Source organism: Dunckerocampus dactyliophorus, chromosome 15 (genome assembly GCF_027744805.1).
Source record: "Dunckerocampus dactyliophorus isolate RoL2022-P2 chromosome 15, RoL_Ddac_1.1, whole genome shotgun sequence".
NCBI lineage: Eukaryota > Metazoa > Chordata > Actinopteri > Syngnathiformes > Syngnathidae > Dunckerocampus > Dunckerocampus dactyliophorus.
In genome coordinates this window covers 7123422-7139611 of record NC_072833.1, presented here as the reverse complement: position 1 = coordinate 7139611, position 16190 = coordinate 7123422, and the positions used below count along the sequence as shown (strand labels likewise).

Sequence of the window (16190 nt, the reverse complement as noted above, 5' to 3'; positions counted from 1 at the left end):
ATGACGTCAAACGCCAGTACCATGTTACGTGAGTAAAGGAATGCTAGTGGGAAGGTGTATTCAAATAAGATTGTGAAAATAACTCAACAAAACGTACAAGAGTGTGTTGTCTTCATTTTATTTCAAGTAGGTAGAAATTAATCACCAGTTTTCGGTGTCGAGGGCTTCGCTGCTGCTCCAAGGTAACAGAAGATGGCGTTGTTTGCTAATAAGTTGGCCGTGCGCACCCTGGCATGATACAGTGCATCGAGGCTTTACTATAATTCTTTGTGTCAAATGATGAATGACATGATATTTGCAATGTCAGTATGCTACAGAATGGTTAAAATAGCTGTCAAATACTGTATATTGACACATGAAACTGAAATTGGCTGAAAAAGTACAACAGGTGTCAGGGCCTGTCAGAAAGATAGATACATAGACGACGTGGGGATGGCTAGATATAACAACTTTTAAAATCAATTTGTATTCTATATGATTGCCACATAGACATAGCATAGATGTACAGTATTTATGAGGGTGGGGAGGTTCCAAATATCGATCACATCGATATCAAGGATAGTATACCAGCATTTGCAGTATCGCCCACCCCAAGCGCAGTCATAACATATTGACATTTATTAGGGAGTGATGCCAGAAAGAAAGGAGTTGCTTGCCTGCCTTGCCCAATGCCATCACTCAGGAAGCAAACCTGCAGCAAATCCCCATTTCCACTGTTTGTACTCATACCTGTAATACTGTAATACTCACAGAGCATCCTTCCCATAATGTAGCTCTTAAGAACGGGCCGTGAGCAAGTAATTTCCCATGTAGCCTGTTTTTGTCACTCAGCTATTTGGATGCACAATAGCGTGTGTGAGAGAGTATACAGCTTTGCAATGAGTAAAGGCATAATTAATGCACGGTGTTGATTAACTCTCTCCTTCTTTTTTCCTTCCCTCTTCTCTCTCAACCACAGTAATGAAGAAAAGCCCCAGAGGTTGCCATGGTGCCCAGCAGCAATCCATCTCTGTTTGTGTGCTCATGTGGACCGAGGGGGAATAGAAAACAGGCAATCCTCTGCAGAGACGTGGTGCTCACAGTCCTTTTGAGAAAGTAAGTGTTTGTCGCCTGATTTGTATGTATACAGACAAACCTAATTCACTATTGATGTCACATATTTAGTCTCCCACTTCAAGTTTGTTCATTGTGACTAAAGTGTCTGCAAAGATTTAAGCGCAGTTTCCAGAAGCTTTTAAAAACACACAGCGGTGCAGTAGCCAGTGTAAAAAATGCTCAGCGGTAGTTTTTGTGACGATGGAGAGACGTGCGGGTGATGTCTAAAAACCTGCTGCATGAGAGCGCCATCAAACAAAATTGCTGCAAAGGAAAATTGTTTTCAGAGCTAAACCAGCACTATAATATATATCTGTAGATAAAATGCACAAATATGTGTTTCATATTCAATAAAAAGCTTCATAGCCACTGCATTTTACAAATGTGGAAGGAAACAGAAGAGGCCACAAGACAGATTTTATTCTCTGTAATCTCATGACCTACTTAATACAGAATGCTCCATCCCGCCCCCCTCCTGCAGTTACATAATGCAGAGTCATTGTGGTGTCGGACAAATCATTTTACCAATTGCCTTTTGAGAAATGGCGTAGACGCTACAAAGAAAAGCCAGATAATCCCATTTTCCCCAGGAAAGGGCTCCGAGGATGCTCACCAGCCTAGGCTAGTGGCTGTACCTGCAGGTAGAATGTGCACAGCATTAGTGAGAGCCTGAAAGTATGCAGTATGTGCTAGTTGAGAAGAAGGGATCAATATGGAGATCACCTCCTCATTCTGACTGCTAAATGTCTCAACGAGCCACTCTGGTTTCCACTAGCGATGATCTGCTCTAGAACAAGGTACACCGGTGATGAACCGAGTAATTGTGCATGTCTGGCCAGGCTTTCGTGTTCATATAAATGCACATAATTTGCTGTGACCTATAACCACAGCAAATGGCTGCTTTTTTCTGTCCTCCAGCTGAGGTGTACCTTGCCTCATAATGATCAGAATGTGCACGGAGCAAGGCTTTAGTTTTCTTTTCTTCAGGGTGTTTGATTTGACGACCCTAGCAGTTGCTGAAAAATGCTTTTATTTGATTCGCTGAATCGCTTTCCAAACCAGTACACATCATATTCTACCTCTCTTTCAAAACAGAGGCAGGTTATCCAGAGGGTTGATTTTTCGGCTCGTGAAAGCATTTAAATGTTTCCACAAAATTAGCTTTCTTCCCCTGTGATGACACTGGACTGCATCCTTTAGTTCAGCGTTCCCAAGCCTTTATTGAGCCAAGCCAGGGCCGGCCAGGCACGAATAGCACCCGAGGCCAGATTTTCATCCATCGGAGATTTACATACTGTATGCTTACAAAATAAATTGAATGGCATTGATGTTTACATTGTCTTTAATTTGTCACCTAATGCTTCACCCAATGTGCATGGTTAACAAATTGCAAATAAATACAAAAATATCTGAAATATAACATAAATGCCCTTTCCACCAAGCAAAAGTCCTGTAAATAAGGGACTAAATTATAATAGTAATAAATTATAACTACAACAGTCATCCATCCATCTTCTACCACTTATCTGAGGTCAGGTCGCGGGGGCAACAGCTTAAGCAGGGAAGCCCAGACTTCCTTCCTCCCCAGCAACCTCGTCCAGCTTCTCCTGGCGGATCCTGAGGTGTTCCCAGGCCGGTTGAGAGACGTGTCCTGGGTCTTCCCCGAGGCCTACTACCGGTCGGACGTGCCCTGAACACCTCCCCAGGGAGGCATCATGACCAGATCTGCGAGCCTCCTCCTCTGGCTCCTCTCAATGCGGAGGAGAAGCGGTTCTACTCAGAGTTTCTCCCGGAGGACAGTCCTTCTCACCTTATCTCTCTTAAGAGAGCCCATCCACCATACGGAGAAAAGTCATTTCGGCCTCTTGTACCCGCGGTCCTTTCGGTCACTACCCAAAGCTCATGACCATAGGTGAGGGTAGGAACGTCAATGGACCGGTAAATTGAGAGCTTTGCCTCTTCACCACAACAAACCGATGCAGAGCTGTCACTGCAGACGCCTCACCAATTCGCCTGCCGATCTCACATTCCGCCGCACGGTGGCCTAGTGGTTAGCATGTTGGCTGCACAGTCAGGAGATCGGGAACATCTGGATTCGAATCTCCGTTGGGCATCTCTGTGTGGAGTTTGCATGTTCTCCCCGTGCGTACTCTGGTTTCCTCCCACATTCCAAAAACATGCATGTTAGGTTAACTGGCGACTCTAAATTGTCCATAGGTATGAATGTGGGTGTCAATGGTTAATGTTTGTCTATATGTGCCCTGTGATTGGCTGGCGACCAGTCCAGGGTGTACCCCGCCTCTCGCCTGAAGTCAGCTGGGATAGGCTCCAGCATACCCACTACCCTAGTGAGGATAAGCGGCATAGAAGATGGATGGATGGATGGATCTCGCGTTCCATGCTTCCCTCAGTCGTGAATCAATGTGAACTATTCCATTTTAAGAGTTCATAGTAATAATTAAATTTAATATAATTATGTTGAAGGTGAATAATCACACAATTTGTGCACAATAACTCTATATATGAATTTTCTTAAGTATGCATAGTTTTTTGTTAATTATAGGCCGTAGTCAACCACGAAACAGCAATCATTAATTAATTAATGTTTGGAGAACGCAATAGAGTTAGGGAGCGATGTTCAAAGCAATGTAACGGATGACAGAACACACAAGTTAATTGTATACCTTCTGCCATCTAGTGGTAGAGCATTTAATTGTTCTTCCTGTCACTGTACGTCGCTAGCGCAGATGGATGAACAATGATACATTATTTATAATAAATAAGTTGGATAAACTGATGATCCCTTACAGCATATGTGCTGTGACACAGTGGTTAGTAATCACTGCTTTAGTTCATTGCCTTTTTAAAAGTGGCCTATCAAAGAGTTCGACAAAGCACATGTGGATAAATGTGCAAACCAAGTGTATGTGCACAATGTTATGTGTGTGGTTCATTTACTTAGTCTGTCTTGTTTTCATAACAAATATCATATATCTTTGCTTTACGGCCTCATGTGGACTGCAGTTATTATTTGGTGTTCGCAGGTTTTGGCCTCCGGGTAATAGAGATGCTTTCAGACCATCCAACACATCCTTGTCGGTGAGTAATAAAATGTTTTTTATCAGCAAGTGTGTTCAAATATGGAGTGCCAGAGTGCAAAAAACTGTGCTACGGAATAGTTCTATTACCGCTGCATTATGGGACAGTACTGGGACACCAATGACCAATGCAGATTGTCTATTTCTTTCCTTGCAAATATATTATATATATTTTTGAACAATATATTTGCGTAGACTTGTCTCGATGTCCATGAAAAAAATGGGTGAAAAAGTTACCTACATGAGATGTGCACTTAATGGGTTTAACATGCAAAATCTCATTATTGTCCATGAAGTCTCCAACTGTCTTCTCTCATTCTACTGCATCTCAACCACTGATTGAAACTGTCATGCCAACACTTTCATTCACTGGATTAAGTCAGATTTTATTGAAGGATGAATGTAATTTACACATCTTGAGCTCTTCCTGTTTTGTCATCAACTGGCATGCATGGTCTAATCTGACAGTGACAAATAGGGTGGTGGGATGCTTTTGCTTGAATTATGTGTTGAAATCTGGTACCGTAATTGAATTGAATCTCCATTGTATATAATGTAAGATCATGGTGGTAATGTGTAAGGTTGATATGCTAAACTAGACAGCAATCATCATCTCGACATGTTGGTATGATGGGAAGGCTATTGCATTATTACATTGATGATTTACTGAGTATTGTTCTTCATTACATTCTAATACTCGGCACATGGACACTGTAGTGCCTTATGTTGTACAAAACATTTCAGATACCACGAGTTAAAGGAAAACAGAAACTACACCAAATATATAGTATGTAATTTTACTATAATTTGGATTAATGCAATATAAATACCTGCAATATAAATAGAGACAAACAGCGCAACTAACAACATAATGAAATGACTTAGCATGAGAGATGAGTCATGTGACTTTAAGATCTGGTGCAGAACCTTTAATGTTCCAGGAAGGTAAATGTCAAATCCCAGACAGACAGAGGCCTGAAACACATACAGTTTAGACACCCATCCACCCCCCCCTCCCCCACACACACGGATACATGCAGACAACTATCATTAAAGTATCTTGACGCAAACGTTAAATGACGCGAGCCCTCTCGTTTCCTTTTTTGTGTCCTCTGAAAATAAAATATCTTGAAGGTATCATGACTCTTCAAGAGGAGGAACAAATTGATTATTAAATGGAGCGTGATTGTCCCTTAAGGGACATTTATTTGGCAACGCAGTCTTGAACTCACATGAACAGAGAGACTATCAACAAAGTGCTTCGACTTAAACTTCTCCTAACTAACAAGCTTTTGATAGATTACAAAATAGGCATCTGTGCAATTATATTAGGCTCTACCACTTTAGCTTGAGTCATTTGCACATACCAGACAGTCTGCACACTCATCATACAAGACACACACAAATCGCACATGGCGCACATTGACCGCTAACGGCCTCTCTCTCACACACACGCACACATACACAGAAGGGTAAACATCGACCAGTATCCGTCAGGCATGCACTGGCCACGACAGTGACCTCCAGTTGCCACCACTGGAAGTCAATATCACTGTCACCCACTGCCATGGAAACAACACACACACACATACTCACAAACCCCGAAGACTGGCGACAATAGAAAGATTGATTTGTATTGCCGTTGAATCATATCGGAATGTCCTGTGTAGTGGAAGTTGGAACTCCACTGTCATCAAGTCAAGTCATCAACATGCATGGAATACATCATAGGCTAACCTGCAATACTTGATTCATGGGTTTAAATGTCATTACACACAACAGCTAGTTTCATTCATGTGTGATGTGAAAACCCGGTTGATTTAGATTTTGTATTGGCTGTTAAATACTGTATATGCCCAGGTAATTGATGCACATGTGGTTTTTAGTTTTTCCCCTAAGTTGATATACTCTATACTGTATATGTCTACAGCTACAGTATATCTACAGCTATATTCCGGAAGCACAAGAGCAAAGAGGATATTGTAACAAACTGGAACAAAAATGCCGGTCCAACAAGTGGGACAAGGCTCTCCTGCAGGAATTAAAAAGGATTATCTCTCTTAATTAATGCTAATGTATGCACATGGAGTAACGAGTGCAGCTTGTTCTTGGGAGACCCACACATTCTCTCACACACACAAACATTTAAAAAGTGCCACTGTAGTGTGTCTTTGCCCCCCATTGAAGCCTGTTGCATGTGAACGCCACTCCTCACATCTTCTTTTTTTCCCAGCACACACACACACACACACACACACACGCACACACACTTGATGCTGTGCAGTTGGGTACTTCAGGGGAATGTTGTTTTCCAAACTTTTGCCTAATCTTTTCACAATAACACAAACACTCACTTTATTTCCGCTGTGGGAGAGTTTTGGGGTCCTTTTCCGCTGTGAGGTGTTGCTCCGGTTCAGTGGACCAGTGTCTTTCTCTTGGGACAAAATATTCATCAACACACACTGTGATCAGTGGGATCTCCATGATTCCCGAGTTTCTCAAATGCATCCTCTCATGAACAGCCCTCCAAAGAAACCTCATCTGTTTCTTTAGCATTTAGCAGGGGCAGAGGCAGGGGCTTTCAAAGTAAGTTTAAAACATGACAACCATGTTGATACATTTGGTTAAAAAAACGATAGCCTTTTATTATCGCAGCAAGGCACTTGGAGGCGTGTTTGACGTTGTTTTTATGTTTAAGAACTCCCATGCAGCCCAGTTTCCCAAGGGAGAGGATCTTGATCTCCCTCAAAGTGTGACGGTACATGTTGGAATTCAAGTTTCCCTCAGTGAACCGTAGCTCCCCAGTTCCGGCAGCACTCATGCAAGACGCAATTATCTTGGGATTAAACAATGACATTTTCTGTGACAAGTAAATCTATACTGCTGTAGAAGCTGTGCACTGACTAATCGGAAGTACTGTATATCCAAGTTTCAGGCAATGTTGCAACTACCACCATGCTCCATTGTAGGCAAGACATAATTACATGTATCTTTGTACTCAACAATAATGTCTGTGGGTTGGGTTGTTTTTGCTAGATAGTCAATATAATCTTGTGTTTTCTTTCTTTTCTTGGGAGAATGAACAGAATAAGATTTTCATTGCGTAGTATACCTGCTGTTTTACCATGCACATGACAATAAAACTCTCTTGAATCTTGAATCTTGAAAATATAAGCAAAACAAGTTGTACACTGACTATTCTAAAGTATATTAAGGTTTAATTTCTATTGTTTTGCTCCATCAGGAGATACACTGTAATAAAAATGCTAGCTTATGTGCGGATGTGAAGGGCGTACTCACTTTTGTGAGATACTATATAGTAATTGGCAGGTTTTTTTTTGACACCGTCAGAGTGGTGTTTATTTTCGAAAGACACGTTTTGGTTCACTTTAATTCGACCGCTTTTGGTTCCCACTTTGTTGACTTGATACCTAAAATAATAAGACACCTGCATGCATGATAAAACTGGAAAAACAAAACATACCATTTATACAATACAATACACAATTATACAATAGCTGTTGTTAATATTTTATGGGAAAATACGTAATTATAGGCCTAATGTTCTGGCCTGTCAGTGTACTTCATTGGCTTAAAGTTTTCATGTGAGTCTTTTGTTAACATTTTCACATAAGCCGATGTTTGTATAGCGGTTGAATGGATGAAAGTGAATGCAGATTTTCTCGTAATGTGAAGCTAAATTAGGTTACCAAAATATTCCATCTGTATGATGCGTGTAAACGACAGCCACAATAATAAGCATATTGTTACATTAATATGTCTTTTGAGTCCATTATATTGCTCTGTTATAGTACAGCCATGCATGCAACAGGAGCTCAGTGCTTCGTGAGATAAAAGACACTGGATGTCAAGTGCACACGCACGCATACGCACGCGCGCTCACGCACACACTCGAGAAATCCCTGGCGTAAGATCATCAGACGCCCCACATGCAATTTCATTAAAGGCGGTGGGTGGCGCTCACTTCATCCCTGATTGCCATACGTAAGTGCGCGTCCACAGTCATCCATCCAGACCGCCTGCGCTCCTGTAACCAAACCCAGCCGAACCAGAGCCGCGCCGCAACGAACATCGATTACAGGCGGCCACGTCCTACCTACCCACTTGCGCATACGCTTTTGACACGCTTGTCACTCCCTTTTTAAAGCAAGATTCTGTATCTTTTCGTGTCATCTTCACACTGGGGACCATGGAGACAGTATGGGTCCATGCAGTCTTCTCCTGGCTTCTTCTCCTCAGCCAAATGGGTAAGAAAATCCGAGATTGCGCGTATTTTGCCGTGCATTTTCTTGAATGAACTAATTGTTTCTAACTTTAAAACATGACAACAGCGAGTACTCCCATTATTTTGCTGTAATATGTGCCGGGATTTGGGTCCTAGCTGGTTTAAGCGTGCTCACAGACACATGTTGAAGAGTGGATAGATGCTGTCTGCTTGTACTTCACTGTGGTGCATATTTGCATGCCTGCGCACGATTTACTCACTTCCAGCAAGTAACTATTTTTAATGAACATTTTTCTTTTAGCGTGCAAGGCATGAGCTGATGTGCTGCAACGACCAGATGCAGATGACTCACGTCATTTACATAGTCATACCATTCCGTTCCAGTTAGCATATGCATTGGTCATATTTTACACTCATTTTTTAAATGTGCTACTCATCTGGAAATGGGACAAGAGGTAAAGCAGTCTGGCCACTAGTCAGCAAACAGAACAGAAACAGATTTTTTTGTTTGAAAACTACTACTAAACTACTTAAATACATTTTTCATCATTTTGGTCATGACATTTGGTTAACCAAAATGGTGAGTGAGTTTGATTTTAATTGGTTGTTTAGATTACTACACACAAAGGGTTGTTAATAATGCATAATAGCAGCACCATTGCTCAGTGTATTTAAATTTGTCCAAGAAAAAAGTGCAGGTGAGGTTAACACTTCTTGACAGACTGTAAAAGCATTACGTTGACATCCAATGTGAACAATTATATACAGGTGAACCTTAGTTAGTGTCATTAATCCATTCCAGAAGGTCTGACTCTAACTCAGGGGTCCCAAACTCAATTTCACTGGGGGCCAGTGGAGGTAGAGTCTGGGTGAGGCTGGGCCGCATCAAGTATTGGGAGTAGGGCTGGGAATCTCAGGGTACCTAACGATACGATACAATTCACAATACATTCATGTGATAACACCACTGTTAGTTCAGTGTTGGTGTTTACTTGCCCCTGTAAGTATTTAAGTTACACTGAGCTTGCCCGGATGTTGCGGGCTGCAGTTACACTACTCTTTGATGTCCAGTCGTGGGCCGCAAGATATGATTTGGTGGGCCGCAAATGGCCCGCGGGCCGCGAGTTTGAGACCCCTGCTCTAACTGAAAGGGACGCTAACGCAATACATTTTCCCCATAAGAGATGATGTAAATTCAATTCATCTGTTCCAGAAAGCCAAAACACTTTTTTTTTATATAGTTTTACAGTTATAGTGGTGATAGTTTTACATGCAGAAAACAATTCAAAATGCATATAAAAACATATAAGCTGACTCCCGACAGAGCTGACTCCCGCTTCTTGTTTCCGAGAATACATTAAGAACACAGTTGGACTCACTCAGTGTATTAACAACACGACAAGGCGCACGCCGTATTGAACGCTAACCAGAGAATGTACACAAACAGTGGCAAAAGTTTGGCGTACATTTTTTTACTTTAAATGAAAAACATGCTAACCGAGGCTCCACTGTATAGCCACACATAGGGGGCACCACAAATGTCATTTGCAGTCATGTGAAAAAAATAGTCTACTTTTTTGATTACCTAGTATCTGTGGGACTGCTATGCTATGCTGTGATTTATTAACCAATATTGGAGTTCACATTTCATTCTTTTCACCAGGTGAAAATATGCATGTATGCATATGTCTACCAACAGGATGAAATTGACTTTGTCTTCAATGTTCACGTTCCAAATTTGAGCAGTTTTAGAGAGGCATCGTTCCCTGCAGCGATATGACTGCAGTGTTGTCCAACCATCTGTCTCTCAGTATGCCAAGTCGGCACTCAGAACAGTTTCTTGTTTGACTCACTGTATCACACATCCAACAAACACACACATACACACACAATTGTGTGATATTTGCATGCTCTCACTGTGACCTTATTTGTCCTAGCAGTTCTAAACAGTGTGTATCTCCTTCAGGGTTTTTATTTGTTTTCTTCTGTCCATTCATCTATAAGGGCATTTGTGAGATCAGAGGTCACTGATGTTGGACCAGAGGCGCCTGGCTTACCCCATTTGTGCTGGTTTATTCCAAAAGTGTTTGATGGGGTTGAGGTCGAGGCTCTATGCAACCATGCCTTTATGGACACCGCTTTGTGCACTGAGATCTGAATTCAAAGCCTTTAATGTGAATAAACGATTGTATATTTGAGTGAGCCTGGTGGTTAACAATAAATCCCCCGTTATCACAGTAACTGTGCAGTCTTTATGGGCTCGGGTTAGGCCTGATATCAGGCACCGATTTACAAGCACAGGTCTGTCACCGAGGCATATGCTTTGCATTTGCGTGTTCTCTCAGTTGTGATCACACCTGCCGCTTGTCATTCCATGTGGTGCTCTGCAGAAGCATATTTTGCTGGTTCAGTGCATCTAATGCTGTACCATCAAAAGGTTGTTGTGGGCTACAGTAATTATAGCATTTAAACGTCCAATATTATTCTATTTCTCAACCATTTCAATTTAGTTTTATCTACGTTTTTTTTTATTTATTTCTTATGGCACCAATATCTGTAGCTGATTGACAGATATTTGACAGATCTCCAGGCTTTACTTTAAGATGTGTAGTGAAGCCAGCGTTTATGCAAAGCTGTATAAACAGACAGAGGTGAGGGGAATGATACATTTTTCTCATGTTTGGTGAAGTATTGCATTGTGCTATTGATTGGCTGCTAGGGCGTGACAATTGGTCAGATGGACTCACACGAAAACAGCCTGCATGCTATTGATCATTTAGCAGCTCACAAGGCTCAGTGCCAGCAACTGCGTGCGTGCGTGCGTGTGTGTGAAGCAACTCGTACAAGTGTGTGTTGTTAGATGGCATCTCCTGGTTGTATAAAATGAAAACAAGTATGTCACTGTAAATATCCCACACCCCTTGTAATATATTCAGAGAGCATGCCACCACATAAAGAGTCCTGGCCAATGATCATATGTTGAGATACCATCTGGTCACGCAGCTGACTGAGAGACAATGTCAGCATCTGGTGGCATCATAGGACGCCTGATGGTGTAATTGCCTTCAAAATACTGGCCCTGACTAAGTCAACGCATGAATAATATATAGAGAGAACTGATGACACAGTCTGGATCATAAATTATTGTATGGAGGAAATCTGTCTGCTTCCAATGGGTAAGTCATGCTCATTCAAAATCGTCTGCCTAATTACGGTCTTGTAAGGATGACACAATACACCACTGACAGTTCACCCAGATTATTGATTACGGTATTGATTAATTGCCATCCCATCTGGGTGTTGGTTTCTGTTGATGTCACCTTTTGGATTGTTGATTCCATTACAGATTTGTTGATTGCACTGCTTAACAGTACACCGTAAATAAATACATTTCTTCCTTTCAAATCAAAAGCCAACTTTTTAGTCACAGATCATTTGGAGATAGGATTGTAATTTTCTGCCCATCTACCTTTCAAACTCCCTGCTTAAAACGAGATTATGGCTGCACTAACTTTACCAACCCCCCTCCTGCATTTACAGAGTCAAGCTCTGTAAACCAGCTGAATAAAAACCTTCCGTGAGGGGAAATAAATCTTGTTAGAAAGATTTCCCAAAGCCTTCTTAACTGTCTGGTTTTTAGTGGTTTTGATAATTTTCTTATATGGATGTTTAAATCCTTAGAGTGGAAGACAAAGTAAGACCATATTTGTCACTCATTAATGTACTCTCAGCATCATAAGTGGGTTAGCATATTACACTAACCAACGCGTTGGCACTGAGACAAACCACAGATGTTACATTCAATAATTAACTACTTTCTACTGTGGTACTTTACCTTCCCTCCTTCTGTCCGCTCTCTTCCCTATTTGCCATTTTTGGATTGGCCTCACCATCCCAAACATTTTATTCATACGTTTTCCTTTAATCCACTTAGCAGCAGTCTCCTCTTACCATGTATAGTGACTTTATTTTAAAGCCAGACAGCTGCTCATGTCTTTTGATGCTTGGATAAGAAGCAGGAAACACACTCAAAGGGATTCTCAGCGGCTTCTCTTACTGATGCAGGAGGTGAGAATTGACTGACCTCCCACGACAGGTCAAATAATGAATTAGGAATAACTAGGTTTCTCATTCAGTACAGGTGGCCCTCGGTCTACGTATGAGTTCCGTTCTCAGACAGTGATATAAGTTGAGTTTTTATGTAAGTTGAATCTTATACCTAAAGTATACCTTAATAAACTCCTATGTCACTCACACAGTACACAGAACACGTGAATGACATAAAACACAGTAATAAACTCTACATACAAGAATGAAATCAAACAGTAGTAAAAAAATAAAAGCCAAAGCACGAGCAAGGCGCATTATCTTGACAGAGGGCTAAATTATCTTGACACCCCTCAGACAGGCTGATGAAAACAGTTGTCGGCATAATCAAATTTGAAACTGAAACAAGCCATTGATTGTTTTGATTTTCATTCTTCTGTTTCCTTTCTGCCATACTTTTGTTTTGAAGCTTACTTTGCGCTGAACAGGAAGTCACTGTGTTCTGTAATTAGACAGGAGTTATGTCGCTGATGTCGTTTGACACTGCTTAGCGAAAATGGGGAAGTTGATAATACTACGACAGGAGTTTCCCAAATGTGGGGCAGGCCTCCCCCAGGAGGTGCCAGAAGATTTCCGGGGAGGTGCAGCAACTTGAAGAAAAACCTCTTTTGTTCACACCTGCTAAGTTAACTCCAAATTGGTGTAAGACAAAATGAATAGATTTTTAGTTCCTCCTGTGAAGGCGTAAACAGAGACTGGAGTCAGCTGGAAACTCTACAAAACATGCTGCAGAAAATCTGTTTTTTGAGGAGTAGGGGAAGCCCCAACCGTATTATGTTCTCTGAAGGGAGGATCATTGTGCCACACTTTGAAAACGGCTGGTGCACACAATAATGTCGATTGTGGCAAAGACAGAGCTCCAGTTGTCTTTTACAAGCCAGCCAGTTCATTTTGAAGTATAAAAATAATGGTACTATCGCTTCTTTAGTACTTGTGCAAGTTGTTTTGCACAATAAAATATATCTCTTGCTTTGGTGTGGTAATCCAGTCTGAAATCAATTGAATATTTCAGGGTTACTATGTAAAATAGTATTTAAATTCCAGAGAATCATTGAAAGTTGAGAGGAAAACGCACCTTAGAAGTCTCTCTAGTTTGCATTTTGTTACTTATGCAAGTGTCCTGGTGGGCAACAGAAGGCAACAATATTTCAGTCTTCAAAAGTGGGACGTAACACCACTCGGTTGAATGAAAGTTGAATTGTGTTCTCTATTGCTTCACTCTCTAGGAGAAAGGTCATCTGGGGACTGTGACCAATCGAAAGTCAATTAAGGCTTCCAACTTTATAACCAACCCAACACCCACCTTAAAACAGGCTAACATAAATCCACAAGAGAGGACTTGGGAAAGTCTACCATCCACAGTCATCATAAATCCCCACTCTAAACACAGTACGTGTGGTGTGTGGTGGCCCTTCAGACACGAGTAGATAGATACCTTTACCTAAATGGGACACTTGTTTCACCAAAATAAAAAACTTGTTTCATGGCAGTCAAATGGCACGTATTGATTTGTAATGCAAGAGAATGATAATTGATATCTGTTCAGGCTAAGCTTGTGGAATTAGGGACACTGTCCTTGTACACTGTTTTGTTTTTTGGGACAGTGGCAAAAGGGTTGGGGCTAGAAACTAGTGGTTATAGTGAGCTGTGTGTCTGCTGGCTGCCAAACAAGTGAGGAATTGGGGGGCGTGACCCCTGCGCTGAAAGACAGCGAGGGAGGTGAGGTTGTTTTGTATCCATGGCGATGGAGAGAGTCGGATCAGGAAGCTGACAGGAAGTCAGGGTGTTCCACGCGCCATTGGTGGCTTTTTCGTTGTCCTAATGTTGTCATGGAAACTCCACTCATTCAGGCTGAATGCTGATGGAGAACATGTTCACTTGATTCTTCAATGAATATATATTTTCCACTAATAAATGCCACAAAATAATTGTCTAATACAGTATTTTTTTTTTTTAATCTTCTACAGATGAACCACTATTGGACTTTAAATGCAGCTCTCCATAATGGAGCAAACATTGCTTTCAGACAGCATAAAATCCGAGAGAAAATGTTTTTCATTGCCAAAGGAGGCTGTATTAGGATGCAGGACTCTCTCCACTGAACGGATGCAGGATTACTAATCGCACATACACACACTGAGTTTTTTCTCAGTTTGTGCCAAGCAGATGGGATTGGTTCATCTCACTGCTCAGACTAGGCAGGCAGATTAGTGAGCCACACAAGTGAGGTGAACATGTGCACTCATATGTCCACAGTGAATGAACCAGAACACTCCGCCTGTGTGCACAGACATCACAGAGTGTGCAATAAATACACACATGGCCTCCTCTAGTGTTCATACAGTATGTATCATTCACGTAGATTCTCTTTTATGATGTGTTTTGAACTCATCAGCTACATAAATAGAAGTGTTGCAATACCAATCCCTTAAGAGATGACCCGCTTTGCCTGGTTTGACTTTTTTAGCCTGAAGCAGCGATTTTAAGACCAGCCAAACAGACTGCATAGCAACATTACACACTCACAACGCATCAAAAATATCGTAGCTGCGGGGTAGAATGAAGAGGAAAGAGGCGCATTCATCTCTTTACACCTTGACTTTAACACCAGCTGGAAGTGAGCGAGTGTAATTGCAAGTGCTTTGTGGACAAATTACATTTATATTGCCTTTTTGAGGCTACAGTGGTGTGAAAAAGTGTTTGCCCCCTTCCTAATTTTTTTGCCCGTCTGTCACACTTAAATGTTTCAGATCGTCGTACAAATTTAAATATTATTAAATATATATTATATAAATTTAAATATTAGTCAATGACAACACAACTGAACACAAGATGCAGTTTTTAAATGAAGCTTTTTGTTATTAAGGGAGGAAAAAAAATCCAAACCTACATGGCCCTGTGTGACAAAGTGATTGCCCCCCTGTTAAAACATAACTTAACTGAGATTAATTGAGATCTACCAGTGTGGAAAAGGTTATAAAGCCATTTCTAAAGCTTTGGGACCACAGTGAGAGCCATTATCCTCAAATGGCGAAAACATGGAACAGTGGTGAACCTTCCCAGGAGTGGCTGGCCAACCAAAATTACCCCAAGAGCGCAGCAATGACTCATCCAAGAGGTCACAAAAGACCCCACAACAACATCCAAAGAACAGCAGGCCTCACTTGCCTAATGTCAGTGTTCATGACTCCACCATAAGAAAGACACTGGGCAAAAACGGGTTCTAAGGCGGAAACCACTGCTGAACAAAAAGAACATTTACGCCTGTCTCAATTTGGCCAGAAAACATCTTGATGAGCCCCAAGACCTTTGGGAAAATACTCTGTGGTCTGATGAGACAAAAGTTTAACTTTTTGGAAAGTGTGTGTCCCATTACATCTGGCATAAAAGTAACGCAACATTTCATACTAACAATAAAATACGGTGGTGGCAGTGTGATGTTCTGGCGCTGTTTTGCTGCTTCATGACCTGGAAGATTTGCTGTGATAAGTGGAATCATGAATTGTGCTGTATACCAAAAAATCCTGAAGGCAGACATTGTTTGATAATTAGTTGAACAGCAGTCCTTTATTATCATGTAGCAACTGAATGACAAGTTCATACATGATAATGCAACACCCAGAGACCCATTTTCAAAAATTCTG

The 16190-nt window shown here is 41.3% G+C and overlaps 1 protein-coding gene across 6 annotated transcripts in view; it reads left to right on the top strand.

The window, feature by feature from the left end:
* ptprz1b (protein tyrosine phosphatase receptor type Z1b) overlaps positions 1 to 16190 on the top strand; it is a 54385-nt gene that overhangs the window by 500 nt on the left and 37695 nt on the right. For 2 of the 6 annotated variants that reach the window (XM_054800441.1, XM_054800440.1), the window contains exons 2-3: positions 959 to 1095; positions 4140 to 4194. Coding sequence is in view for 4 of the 6 variants with exons in the window: in XM_054800436.1 (XP_054656411.1) it covers positions 8404 to 8461 (58 nt within the window). In the remaining 2 variants the exon portion in view is untranslated. Of the gene's footprint in view, positions 1 to 958; positions 1096 to 4139; positions 4195 to 8178; positions 8462 to 16190 lie in introns of those variants that run through there. The other 4 variants (XM_054800436.1, XM_054800439.1, XM_054800438.1 and 1 more) reach the window with 2 other exon arrangements.